The sequence below is a fragment of the Durio zibethinus genome, chromosome 19 (assembly GCF_047325235.1).
Source record: "Durio zibethinus cultivar Kanyao isolate XHJ-2024 chromosome 19, ASM4732523v1, whole genome shotgun sequence".
NCBI lineage: Eukaryota > Viridiplantae > Streptophyta > Magnoliopsida > Malvales > Malvaceae > Durio > Durio zibethinus.
In genome coordinates this window covers 7,306,544-7,319,954 of record NC_143180.1, presented here as the reverse complement: position 1 = coordinate 7,319,954, position 13,411 = coordinate 7,306,544, and the positions used below count along the sequence as shown (strand labels likewise).

General features: G+C 33.8%; 1 protein-coding gene across 1 annotated transcript; it reads right to left on the bottom strand.

Annotated features, from left to right (window-relative positions):
* Positions 1-454: 454 nt before the first annotated feature.
* Positions 455-1,988, bottom strand: LOC111309871 (zinc finger protein ZAT5-like). The gene has a single exon (XM_022908866.2). The coding sequence runs from the start codon at positions 1,646-1,648 to the stop codon at positions 668-670; it is 981 nt and encodes a 326-aa protein (XP_022764601.2). The 5' UTR covers positions 1,649-1,988; the 3' UTR covers positions 455-667.
* Positions 1,989-13,411: the final 11,423 nt, after the last annotated feature.

Genomic DNA, 13,411 nt, shown 5'->3' with positions numbered 1-13,411 from the left:
GGATCAGTGGGTCAAGAAGCAGTGGATGAGTTCCCCAAGGGGCGATTAGTTGAGTATGCTAGTAACTAACAAAAAGAGGTGGAAGAAGCAAAGAAAAGAACAAAAATAGTTTAAGTAGTAGCATATTTTAGAAGCATAATATGTTATTGTTATAGAAAGAGAAACAAAGGACAAGAGGTGGATTCATATGAGAAGTGCAGTTCCTTACTGGCTTTTTTCCCACTTTCGGTCTATTTTTGTCACCACCAACATGAGAGAGAGAGAGAGGTATTGTTGTAAATGAAAACAATGAAACCTAAGCCACAGGCTTTTATTAATTTGGTTGTGGTGGTGACAAATCCAAGCCTAAACTCTCTCTCTCTCAAGTGTTTAACACATTCCCTCCCACTGAAAAAGAACAAAAACCAAATTGAAAAAGAGAAGAAAAAGATACCCATCATGAAACTTTACATGAACAATTTAGATGCCTTTCAATAACGCATTATTCATTGCTTTTCATCAAAGAATTCAAGTTTCATATTTCATCAAATAAAAAAAAGGAATTAAAATAATCTTTAAGAGAAATAAAAAGAATAAAAATAAACCGAATTCAGCTTTGGATGATATAATGTAAATGAGGGTATAAATATAAAAAAACAAAAAGTAAAAATAAATCTTTAACCTTGTTTTAGTAATGACAATCCACCAAAGTGGGGGCGGTGAAGACAAGACGAGGTTGTTGTTTTTGCTGCTGCTGCTGTTGCTTGGGAGCCAAGGGGAGTTTAGATTCCTGGTGATGGTGATCGTCTTCCGGGGCAGGAAGATTGAGATCCAAGTCTAAAGACAAAACATTTCTTGGTTTCTGAGGTTCCTGAGATTCCGTTGCCATTGGTACTGTCAATGACAAGGCTGTATTAGCAGTAGTACGTACTGGCCCTCTATGCCTTCTCATATGCCCTCCCAAGGCTTGTCCAGAGGTAAACTCAGCCCCACAAACGGAACATTCATGAACCTTGGCCTTGTTGTTATTGCCATACAAACCTCTATTGTTATTATTATGATTACTCAATTCAAGAGAAAGAGAAGAAATGTTGTTAGTCTTGATGAATTTTCCTTCTTCTTCATCTGATGCAGCCGCTGCTGCTGCTGCTGTGAATTGCCTTATTTTCTCCTCAACCATGGCTGCCGCAGACGCAGCCTTAGGCTTCTTATGACTAGCCCTATGACCACCAAGGGCTTGGAATGATGGGAATGTTCTGTTACACGTTTTGCACTCGTAGACATAGTATCCGGCCTTGCCTGTCCCGTTTGAAGCTGCTTCCATGAACCTTCTGCTAGTGAACTTGTGATGATCATCAGGCTGTAATTTCGCTGATTCTCTTGATTGGCCTTGCGCCAGGAGGATCAAGCAGTTGGCCATGTCTTCTTCTTCCTCAGTGCTATGGTATTCAGAAGAAAAAGAAGAAGAAGTTGATAAATATTGAGTATGATTCATGTCCTCCACATTTGGAATCCCATCGAATTCGCCTCCATCTCCATTGTGTATTGAATTATTGGAAGTTATGGCAAAAGGGATTGGAGATTGAGGCCTTAAACGCTTGGTTCGCTTCCCTTTAACGATATTGCTATGATCTTTAGACCCCATTGCGACTTCCTCCGGAGCTTCCATCTTCCCCCAACACCACCAAAAAAAAAAAAAAAGAAACAGAAATATTTTGAGAGAAAGAGAGTCAGGAGGATAGGGAGGGAGCAAAGGAGAGGAAGTGGGCTTCAATATATAGTGAATGATATGATAAAAAAGAAAATAGAGAGAGAAAAGGAAGGTGGTTTTGGCCTTTGGGGTCAATTTTTGAGTCAAAAGAGAGATCCAATGGAACAGTAAGAGTAAATAGGGCAAGATTTTATATTGATCATACAAGATTTTGAATAGTTAATGGAAGTGTAATTTTATATTTATAGGCTTAGTTGGAAAAAGATTGGGTGAAAGAGAGAGGAATTGGAGACAAAGAAAGAAGAGAAAAGGGCCAAAAACAAACCAAAATGTAACTGAAATGATGCAAAATTAGAAGAAATGGAGAGGAAAACAGTTGAGAAGGTTGTCAACGTAAACTCCGTTTCACACTCTCTTTCTCACACTTTGCCAACGCACTTCACGATATAGAAATCAACAACAAAACATACATCAACTACAGCAACAATTTCCCCCATCCAAATGCTTGGTTGCTCGATATAAGCATGCTTCCGACCCCCCCCCCCCCCCCCCCCCTCTTTTGCTCCCTGTCCTTGCACTATAAACTTGATTATACCAATCACACCCACTTGCCTTTCTCTCAATATGTTATCAGATCCCAATTATTAGTATGATCTATGTATATATATATATATATATATATATTATATTGTTTGATTGTTAATTTATACATTAAGACTCGGTAATTAATAAAAATAGACATAATAATTTTAAATATAATTCAGTAGCACAGCATAAAAAAAATTATAAAATTAAAAATTTTAACACAAATTGTTTATGAATTTAGTAAAAACCAAAAATATATATTTTATATTTGAAATATTAATATAAATTATGATATGATAATTTTTATATTTTATACATATTAAATATAAAATAAATAAGTACGAATACATAAATTATTAAATCTAAAAAGAATTGACATCACATTTTTTTGGTATGTAAAGATATGACAATTCGTTAGATTTTACTACTATATATGATCATAATAGGCAACTCTTTACCGTTTCATTATTCTTATCACTTTTGTTTCACGAATTTGAAACCATTAAACTAAAGAATTAAGTTCAAATGCGCGGTTGAGATTTATCTTGAGAACAATCTAGGACAATGTTTTTCAACAATTGAGAAGAAGAAATGTAAAATTAAGAATTTTATGGGTTGGTTAACTTTTTCGAGTGAGACATGTGAGGGAAATATTTATCATATATAAAGTTAAAATTTAATTTAATTGATTCATTTAGTTATTATCTTACAAATGGTATTCAGTATGTTTGAGAATCGAACTCTAACATCTGCAACCATTCTTCTACTCTCAAACCGTGGCTTCTTTTATAAAAAAAAAAAACACCTTTCACGCGTCTTTTACAAGAAAAAATAGTAAAAATAGAAGTGTGGTACATGCTTAGAGATGGGGATGAGAAAGCAAAGCAAAGCATAGAAAAGCCTGTTATTTGGCCTCAACGATTCTGTATATAATGAGATGATTGGAGTACAAGCCTGGAACCCATGAAATCCGCGGCTCTATCCCACCCTTTGTTTCCTTGCTTTAGTTCATTTCTTTTCTATTCTTCTATTTCTTTATCTCTTTCTTTTCTTGCTATGCTTCATTCCCGGTAAAATTGGTAATAAGTAATAATTTAACTTGAATGAGATAAAAATTCAACTTTTTTAAATTCAATTTTAAATTTGAGTGATCTGAACAATTTCAATTCTCGAATAATAATAAAATAAAATAATAATCGCATATCATAAATTTAATCTTTTACTTGAATACGTATTACTCATATTCACACGTGAGAAATGCTATTAATTAAATTGATCTAAAAAAATCAAGTCGAATTCGATTTAATAACTCTCATAAGAATTTTGCCCGAAAGTTGACACAAAATTACTCTTTCCCGTTGTATGACATAATTTCATCCCGAATATTTTGGGACGGTATAGCATGATTCATACGGATATAAAATGTATCTTACAATGTTATAAACATTGCCATCAAAAAAGAAATAAAACAAAGGTGAAGTTAATTCCTAATTAATAATTAGTTCTCAAAAATCATTATTTCATCGTTAATTTGCAAGTAATAACTGCTTAACCAAGAGACCTTCTTTAATTTATGTTTTAAATATCTAAAAATATCAGTGTCTTGCTCATAGAAGAAATATCTTACTAGCTATTAAAAAGTTTTGGAGGTTCAAAAGTATCTTTGTGAGGGTTACAAGACCCATTATTATGCACACAATTCGTTTCTAATCAATCAGTTCAAGTGCTATTAACCCACTTATTTATCTAATTACATTAAATAAACCTGTAATTTCTTTTATATTTATTATATTTATTTATTGTTCCTTTTTAATGACTATGAAAAAAATTTTAATTAGCTTTTATTTGGGTCATTAAAATGGAAGGCTACTTGAATACCATTATCATATGAAGCAGCCAATTATTTGGGGTGATGAAGCCAATCGTTGGGGTTCACTTAAATTGTATATAACTTGGATTTGCCATTTTTGTGTGGGTGCTGATGCTGCAGCTGCTGCCTATAAAGCTGAATAATGCATAAGATTATAACCACAAGGAAATCAAATCAACCAACTTTTGGTAAATTTTGATACAAGCTATCCTACTTGTGATGGTAAATTTTTTTATTTGATTTATTTCAAATGAAACTCTTTAATTGTTAAAATTCGAAATTTCTTTTTGAATGGCAACCCCGGGCAGGATGAAATATTTGAGATAGGATAAATTATTAATTTTTTATATAATTAAAAATTAGAGATGTTCATTGGCTAAACCGAATTAGATTTAGTTTACTCTTTGAAAATCTTACTTAAGGTCCGACTCAACCCGAATAAGCTTCATACTATTCAAAAATATTAAAATTAATTTTATATTCTTATTTTAATATTTTAAAATTAAAATCAAATAAAAACATTTTTATTTATCAAATAACGTGCCGAACTGTGTTGAAATCGGGTTTTGGAAATTTTTGTGAAGGTCCGGCCCATGGACATGTTTATCAAAGACCCATCAGCAAGTAATCGCTATCCACTTCATGCACCGAAAGAACAAAATTTTTTTAATCTGTATGCTTGACTGGAGTTGCCTTTAACTCTATCTTTTAAAAAATCTAAAAGATAATCTCTAAATCAATATATAAGGTGAAGAGTATACCCATTTGCGTGCCAATTGAATTAATCATGTGAAGCAAATTAGAGCAACTAATTAATTAATAATAAGAGAAGAAAAGAAAAGAAAATGTAAATTCTGTTTGAATATATTTTGAAGATATATATGCATTTATACATATCTCCAAAAGTCATGATAAAGGTGAAATAAAGTGAAGAATTGAGGTGCGTAGTGGCGGATCACCGCTCCCAAGCTTTACTTGATTTAATTGATTTGCACGTTAACATTATCATGATTTCCTTGTAGCTAATGTACTGTGAGCCATGTGTTTAGTTAGGTGAAAAAAATAATTAGGTGAAAAACATAATTAGGTTATATTGATTTATTTTATTAGGTGTAGATGCCTATTTTGATCTAGGCCTAATTGGGTTTATTTTGGTCCGAACCTAAATGGACTCATTTTGGTTCAGGCTCAATTGGCCCATTTTGATCGAAGCCCAACTAGATCCATTTTGATCAAGCCCAACTATACACCATTTTGGTCAGACCCATTATGGCCCGTTTTGATCTAATTAGATATTATTATTATTTCGTTTCCTTTTCTGCTCAACCTGCACGTGAATGAAGATCAAGATCACAATATTTTTTTGTCAACATAGAATCAAATTAATATTGCTAAAATTTTGGACTTACAATTTCGTCTGGACAAAATGCAATCTCAGGAATTAAGCTTGGGATTAATTCTGTCCGTTTCCTGAATTGATCCTAGGCTACCTATAAATTGAACATATTCTATAAAACAATGACACATAGAAAAACAAAATGAAAATCACTAAAAGTAGGTTTAAGAAATTCTCGGGCAGAAAGCATTATAGAATTTAATCTTGGGATTATAAAGTTAATTTATGGTTCTATGAGTGAATTTAGGTTTTTAGAGGTGAATTTAGGATTGTAGAAGATTCGGGGAAGTCTTAGAATGATCTAGGAATTTTTTTAGATTTTTTTGGGTTTTTTTGGGTTTTTTGAAGAATTTTAAATTTTTCAATGGAATTTTTCGATGAAGGTTGAAGTTTCCGGTGAGATTCCGGTAAGATTTCCAAAATCATGTAGGTTTTTCAAAAACTATTGGGTTTTTTAATTTTCGGTTGAATTTTTCAACAAAGTTTTCAGAAATCGGTGAAATTTTCAGTTTTCGGTTGAACTTTTCAGTGGACTTTCTAGAAAGAGGTCAGAGGTTTTAGGGTGTAGAGAGAGAAAGGCTCTGGAGTTCTAAGGAAAAAATGTTGAAGGGTGCGTTATATACCACCTTTACACGATATCGTTTTGGCCTCTTAGGATTTGCGCGTTGACCCGAAGACCCGCGCGTCGACTCGCATCTTCACCTGACCCGATCACAGGTTTTTCTTTTTCTATTTTTATTTTTATTTTATTTTATTTTATTTCTAACCCATTTTTAATTTTATTTTATTATTTTAAAAAAATAAAAAAAACAAAAAAATTACTTCTACCACTGATTTTTTTTTAATATATTTTTCAAAAAAATTTTCAAAAAAAAAATTGAAAGTAATGTTCCAAAATAATAAATAAATGAATAAAAAATTTGAAAGGTTTTACTGTTTTGATAAAATTTATAAATTATCTGGTAAATTATAAAAATGAGCAAGGCTTGGATAATTCGAAATCAAACTAATGCCATCCCTCGGATGGGTGTTTTGGGGGTGCTACAACCTTCCCCATGCATAATCGACTTCTGAACCTAACCTTTATTTTGCATATCAGATTCAATCAGGTGGCCAATCACACATAATCAAAAAAGATTGGTGGTGACTCTTTTTCATTCCAAGTCTAGTGGTAGGTGTATGGATCTATATGTTATGACAGCTTGACGACTCTACTAGGGATTTATTAGAGAGTCAGGCAAGTAAAAGATTTCTTATTATCTAGGCTTTGTCTAACAAATTTGAAATCACCTCTTTTCATTACTTATATCTACTTTATTATTGTTTATTTGTCTGCCTTGTTATTCATTACTTATATTCGCTAAAATATCTCCTTATTATACCTGTCATCCATTTGCATGTGCATAATATAAGCCCTCCACCCGGGCTATACCTTTAGGAGTGAGTGAAGTACTTATGCCTTCATGAGATTTTTTGTCTCTGCATAGGCCTGCAAAATACTCTCACTCAGATTGAACCCTTTTCGCTTAAAGCTTATGATGGGTGAGGATTGGGGTACCTTACTAATCTGTAATGGACCGTAATGTAGGGAACAATTTGGAAACCTTTTAGAAATGGCCCAAACCACATATAGTTGACTCTAGAAGCCCAACCATAGATAAAGCCTTATTTCCCACCCTTTGTATATAATCCAAAATTCTAGGTCATGTTGTTATCTTAACTATTATGTTTTTCCTATATTGAAATGACTAACTAATTTCTTTGTCTTCTTTTATTTCTTTTTGCACACATTCATGAACATGTTCACAAATTACATAGTATTCTTGCCTCAAAACTATTTCAACGAAAGTCCTCATGGATTCCACGGAATGTCAGGTTTGCACCTTATCTATGCTATTCAAATGTGATTCTCCCATAGAGGTGAAGATTGAATAAAAAAAGAGGCAGCTGAAAGAAGGAGATTGTTTGCCATCTGGTCATGTCCCTACACTATCTAGAGAAGTCCAACTACTGCTCAAGCATAATAACTTGAAAAGCCTATTAGACACATGAAATGGTATGACCCCTTCAAGGCATAAGACTTTTTGTGAGAAGTTTGGACATATGGCATATCTCTTGTTAGTGGAGGTTGACTACTCATTTATCAAGGTGATGGTACAGTTTTGGGATCTCTCATACCAATGTTTCATCTTTAATGAGGTCGATCTAGTACCAACAATTGAAGAGTACTCAACTCTAATGGGTATGCATCTATTATATTCGGACAGAATATACATGAAGAAACATAAATTAGAGAGTCACAGAAAGCTGAGTCAGATGCTAGGGGTGGGAAAGGAGACTATAAATTCATACATTTGAGAGAAAGGTGATCACAAAGATATTCCATGAGGGGTCCTCCGAGATTTCATTATCAAGCATCCAGATGATGATTAAGAATAAATGCATTTGCTCTAGACATATATGGGTTGGTTATTTTTCCTAAGGTCTTAGGACACATTGAAATAGAAATGGTGGATCTATTTGAGTAGATCAAAAAAAGTTGTAACCCTTCACCAGTTATCTTGGCAGAAACTATAAGATCTCTAAGTTTTTGTAGGTAGATGGATAAAACACGTTTCGTGGGTTGCATACCGTTATTATATGTATGGATAAAAAGCCATTTTAAATGCAAAAAAAGCATCTTTACCAAACTTTATCTCTACACTTGGAGTCCAATTAGAGAATTCTGTCAGAGTACTTAGCCAGAGATAAGAACTCAAAATGAGTGAAAATGTTTATTACAAGGACTCACAGCTAGTCAGGTAAAATGGTTAGCTCCATGGATGGGCAGAGAACCTATGCTATACCAATGCGGAGATAAGACAAGGGTCCCACTTCTAGGCCTAGAGGGGTTAACAAGTTATGCCCTATTAATGGTAAAGAGGCAACATAGAGTTGAACAGTTTATTCCTATAACCCGCAAGCTTGGCTAGTTCTACTGCTCATATGGGGAGCCTGAAACCTTTTAAAAGATTGATAACATAATTAAAGCCTGGAAGAAGCCAAGAGGGTAAGCCCAAGGCCATTCACTGATCGAGTTACTCAATGGTATTTGGTTTGGAGAAATAAGAGAGGTTAGGAGATTGTATTTGGGCCTCGGGATCATCACTTACCAGTAGGTTAAGAGTATGATAAATAGCTTTCAAAATTAGAGCATGAGATAGAGATGGAAAAACTGAGACAAGAGGTTTTGAAGTTGTAAGAAAAAAGGACTAGTGGTAAAACAAAGTAAAGAAACTAGAAGTCTAAGCCCACAGAATTTCCAAAGAATACAGCAAGGCTCAGAAAGTTGATAAAGAACATAATGATGCCTTAAAAGAGTTGAAGGAGTTACAATAAGAGCATAAGAGGTTGTGCATACAGGTATAAGTCAAATAAATAAACAATACTGAGTTGGCTCAGAAAATGAAAAGTTGAAAGAAGAACAAGACCACATAAAAAATGCTTTCACAGAGGTTGAGCAGAAGAACCAATGGCTTTCAGACCACATTCTGACTTTGACATCAAAGTTGAGTGAACAAAAAAATCATGTCAGGTTCCCTACAAAAAGGTATAAAGAATTATCCTATCAGGTGTGGTGCAACAAAAGAAAAGGGTTAAAAAAATAGAGATACATAGAACACCTCATCGCTCAAATAGGCAAGGCCATGATCCAAGCAAGCGATATGGCAGAAAAGGTTGAGACTCTAAGAGCTTTGATCACACCAGCAGAGGAGCATGGACATAAATTGTTGACCTTCATTAAGAAAGCTAAAGACCAGTATGAGCAAGTTAGGCATTTCTATAGAGGAACAGTACTAGGTTTGATGTAAAACAGACTTCTATGGAATAAATGAAAATTTTTTTTGGTTAGATTTTTTCAAGGGGCAAATATTTTGCTTTTACTTTCTGTTTTCTTTCATTTGCATCATATTCAGTCATGTATTCATTATTATAACATTATCATTGAATCTTTAATTGTGGTACTAAAGTGCAAGAATAGCTACTCATCAATACAATACTCGGGCTCGAGCTAGAAAGATAGAATAAGACCATACAAGTCGCTTTGAAAGGATAGAGAAAGCCCAAAAAACATTAGAAAAAAAGTTAAGCCAAATTTTAAAGGCCTTGAAAAAGATAAATAAGGGGAAATCAGTGGAAGAAGATACTTCATAAGAAACTACTAATTCAACATATCCTTCAAGCTTCAGCCTACCATAAAATCAAATCGTACCATTCTTCCAACCTCAACAGGTAGCTTTTTCGAAGTACAACTATCTAGGAATGACCTATGCACCAGCTCATGAAAATGTCCAAAGCTATGATAATTCTACCTTTGTCAAAAAAGTAGCTTAGCCCATTCAACTCTTTACTGCAGATAAGGTAAAGGAGAAGAAAATAGATAGCTATGCCCTTGAAAAATTTTAAAACTGATCAGGCTATAAACATGCTTGAAAAAAGACTAAAACCTATAAAGAGAATAAACTTCTATGGATCCATGGATGTAGTGGGACTTTGCCTAGTACCAAATGTGGTAATGCCATCAAAGTTTAAAGTACCAGAGTTTGAGAAGTATGATGGTACCAAGTATCCTATCACACATATCACCATGCACTATCGTAAAATGACAACACATGCCAGCAATAAGAAACTACTTATGCATGTGTTTCAAGATAGTTTGACTGGATCTACGATAAAATGGTACATCCAATTAGATAGGACTTGCATAAAGACATGAAAAGATTTGACCAGATCCTTTATTAACCAGTATCGTCACATGATTGATATGGCTCCCAACCATTTTTCCTTACAAGCAATGGAAAAAAAGGCATTTGAGTCTTTCAAACAATACACTCAAAGGTGACAAGATGTGGTTGCCCAAGTACAACCCCTTTAACAGAAAAAAAACTATGGTGCTATTTGTGAGCACTCTAAAGTTACCTTATTATGAGAAGATAATAAAAAATGTGACTAAAAATTTTACAGACATGGTGATTTCGAGAGAGATCATCGAAAATGCTATTAAGAATGATAAGTTTGAAAGAGGTGAATCTTTCAAAAGAGCATCTAAGAAAAAAAAAAAACAAAACTCAAGCTTTGAGTCTTGAAGGACAGTAATTTAGAAGCTACACTTGGCCTACTTACCTTACATACCACCACATAGTAAATCAAACTTCTGCATCTCTGTACCAATCAACCATTTAATCATCTTATCCATTTTCTCTAAGATTTTCTACTCACTTAATCAATATCACAAACAATACCAGAAAACCACGAACTAGAGAAAGACTAACCTTTGACCCCATACTCATAAGTTACACGAAGCTGTATCAAAAGCTCTACAAAAATATTTAATAACTCTGTCCCTGTAAAATAGCTTGAACCTTTTTGCCCTAAATGGTATGATTTCAATGCCCATTGCAACTACCATTTCAGAGTAATAGGACATTCTACTGAAAACTGTATTCTTTTCAAATATAAGGTACAAAGTTTGATTAAGAAAAGGTTGATAAACTTTGATACCAGTGAAAGCTCCGCACCTAATGTCAATAAAAATCTTTTGCCCAGTCATACAATCAATGCTTTGGACACAGGTGAAAAACATGTGAAAACGAGGGTAGAGGAGCTTAAGATACCATTTGACTAGCTATATGAAGCCTTATGTAAAGTTGAAATGATACAACCAGTAGCTCTATGCACTAATGTGGGAAAACACATCCCAAGTCAAACATGTAGATATCATGACGAGACACTAAGTCATTCAATTAATGTCTGCAAACAATTTTGTGGTGAAATTTAGAAACTAATGGACTCTCACCAAATAAAATTATATAAAGAGCTGAAAGCCTCGAAAGACACTGAAGTGGCTATGACAGACAAATGGGTGCCAAAACCTGTCACTATATGCTATAAAGAAAAGCCACAATCAGTTGGGAATAAATTTGTTCCCAAACCAGTAACCCTCAAAATTTTATGCACATTTTCTTATAAAGATAACAAAGCAGTGCCTTGAAATTATGAATGTGGGATAACAATTCAAAAGGCAATAAAAAGATGTGCTAAAAGCTAAAACTACCCATATAATAAGAGTAAAAGCATAACTAGAAGTGAGAAATGTTACACTCCGAAGACTTTAAATAAATTAAAAAAAAAGAGAAAGAGAAGCAAACTAAACCAGAGATCCCAAAGAAGGATACGTTAAAATCTGTGCCTAAAAAGGAGGCATGTGAGTTTTTAAAGCTAGTCAAGCATAGTGAGTATTCTATGGTAGAGTAATTGAATAAGATGTCAGTCAAAATCTCTCTATTATGGCTTTTTCTGAACTCTGAACCGTATCATAATGCTTTGTTAACGATATTGAATCTGGCTTATGTGGCCCATAATATTTTCATGGAATATGTAAATCATCTGACAGGTAATCTAGTGGTGCCACACCATATCTCCTTTAGTGATGATGAGATTCCACCGAAAGGTAGAAGAAGTACCAAGGCCTTGCATATTACTGTTAAATGTAAAGGCCATATGTAGCCAAGGTCCTTGTTGATAATGGATTAGCCATTAATGTTATGCCCATGTCCACTTTGATAAAGTTACCTTTTGATATGTCTCATATCCAAGACAATCAAATGGTAGTCTGAGCATTCAGTGGGACTAGGTGAAAAGTATTGAGAGATGTTAAGCTACCCATATAGATTAGTCCATGTATTTTCAATATAAAATTTTAAGTTATAGATATTTTTCCCTCATACAACTGCTTATTACGAAGATTACAGATCCACAATGCAGGCATCTTTCCTTTCTCATTACATTAAAAAATTAAATTCAATGTAGAAGGACAATTAGTGACTGTAACGGGGAGAAAGATTTGCTGGTGACCTAACCTATAAATGTCCCATATGTAAAAGCAATAGAAGAATCATTGGAGTGCTCATACAGATCCTTTGAACCTGTCAATGCAGTAGGTGAAGGGCTTAAATTTAGTCGAATAATGATTAATCAGATGGTTAATAAGGGTTGGAGTATTGAGTTCGATCTGGGTAAAAACCTTTAAGGGATGAGAGAATTTTCAAAGCTTGAGGACAATAGTGGGAGAACAAGATTGGGTTATGAAATGGAAAAAGTACCAAGCCTTAGCAGAAGGGCAAGAAATTAGTTGATGGTTGTTTCCCACTTAAACGAGATTTTCACTCCTGTAGGATACATGTTTCCAAAAACTGAAAGGGATACAAAAAAAGAACCAAAATGAGAGGAAGCTTGTGCCAAGTATTCACATGGTGGATGACAAAAATCGAAATGAAGAAGCCATGGTTTACCCTTGCCCACCGGGATATGAAGTGCAGAATTGGAGGGTCATCTAAATGCCTATTGTTTTTTATTTTCTTTTAATGAAATCACACCTTCTGATCGTTTATGCCTAAAAGTATTATGATGAAATTTTATGTTCGAGCCTTTTATTTTTCATTATTTCAATAAAGTAAGAGCATGCATTTTGTTCATTTCTTTCATTTCATTCATTCCACCATCAAAATTTCTTGCCAATATTTCCTATTCTATTAACTTTCAGGTCCTAAAATGAATGCGAAGATAATCATGACAATGATCTAGGGTTTAACTTTGAAAATTTAATTAATACTGATGAACTTGATACCGAGAAAGATTTTGAAAAATATACTTTGTCTCTAGATTTAATTAGGCTAATTGAACAGGAAGATAAATCCATTGAGCCTCATCAAAAAGTGGTTGAATTGGTCAATTTGGGTGACCCCGAAAACAAGAAAGTCAAGATTGGTACTTCACTTTTGGTTGTTAACCGACAGCTGTTAGAAGATTTATTTTGAGAATTTATGGATAT

What these genes read in the sequence shown, in the direction of transcription:
- LOC111309871 (XM_022908866.2), bottom strand. Translation starts at nt 1,648, where the DNA reads ATGGAAGCTCCGGAGGAAGTCGCAATGGGGTCTAAAGATCATAGCAAT.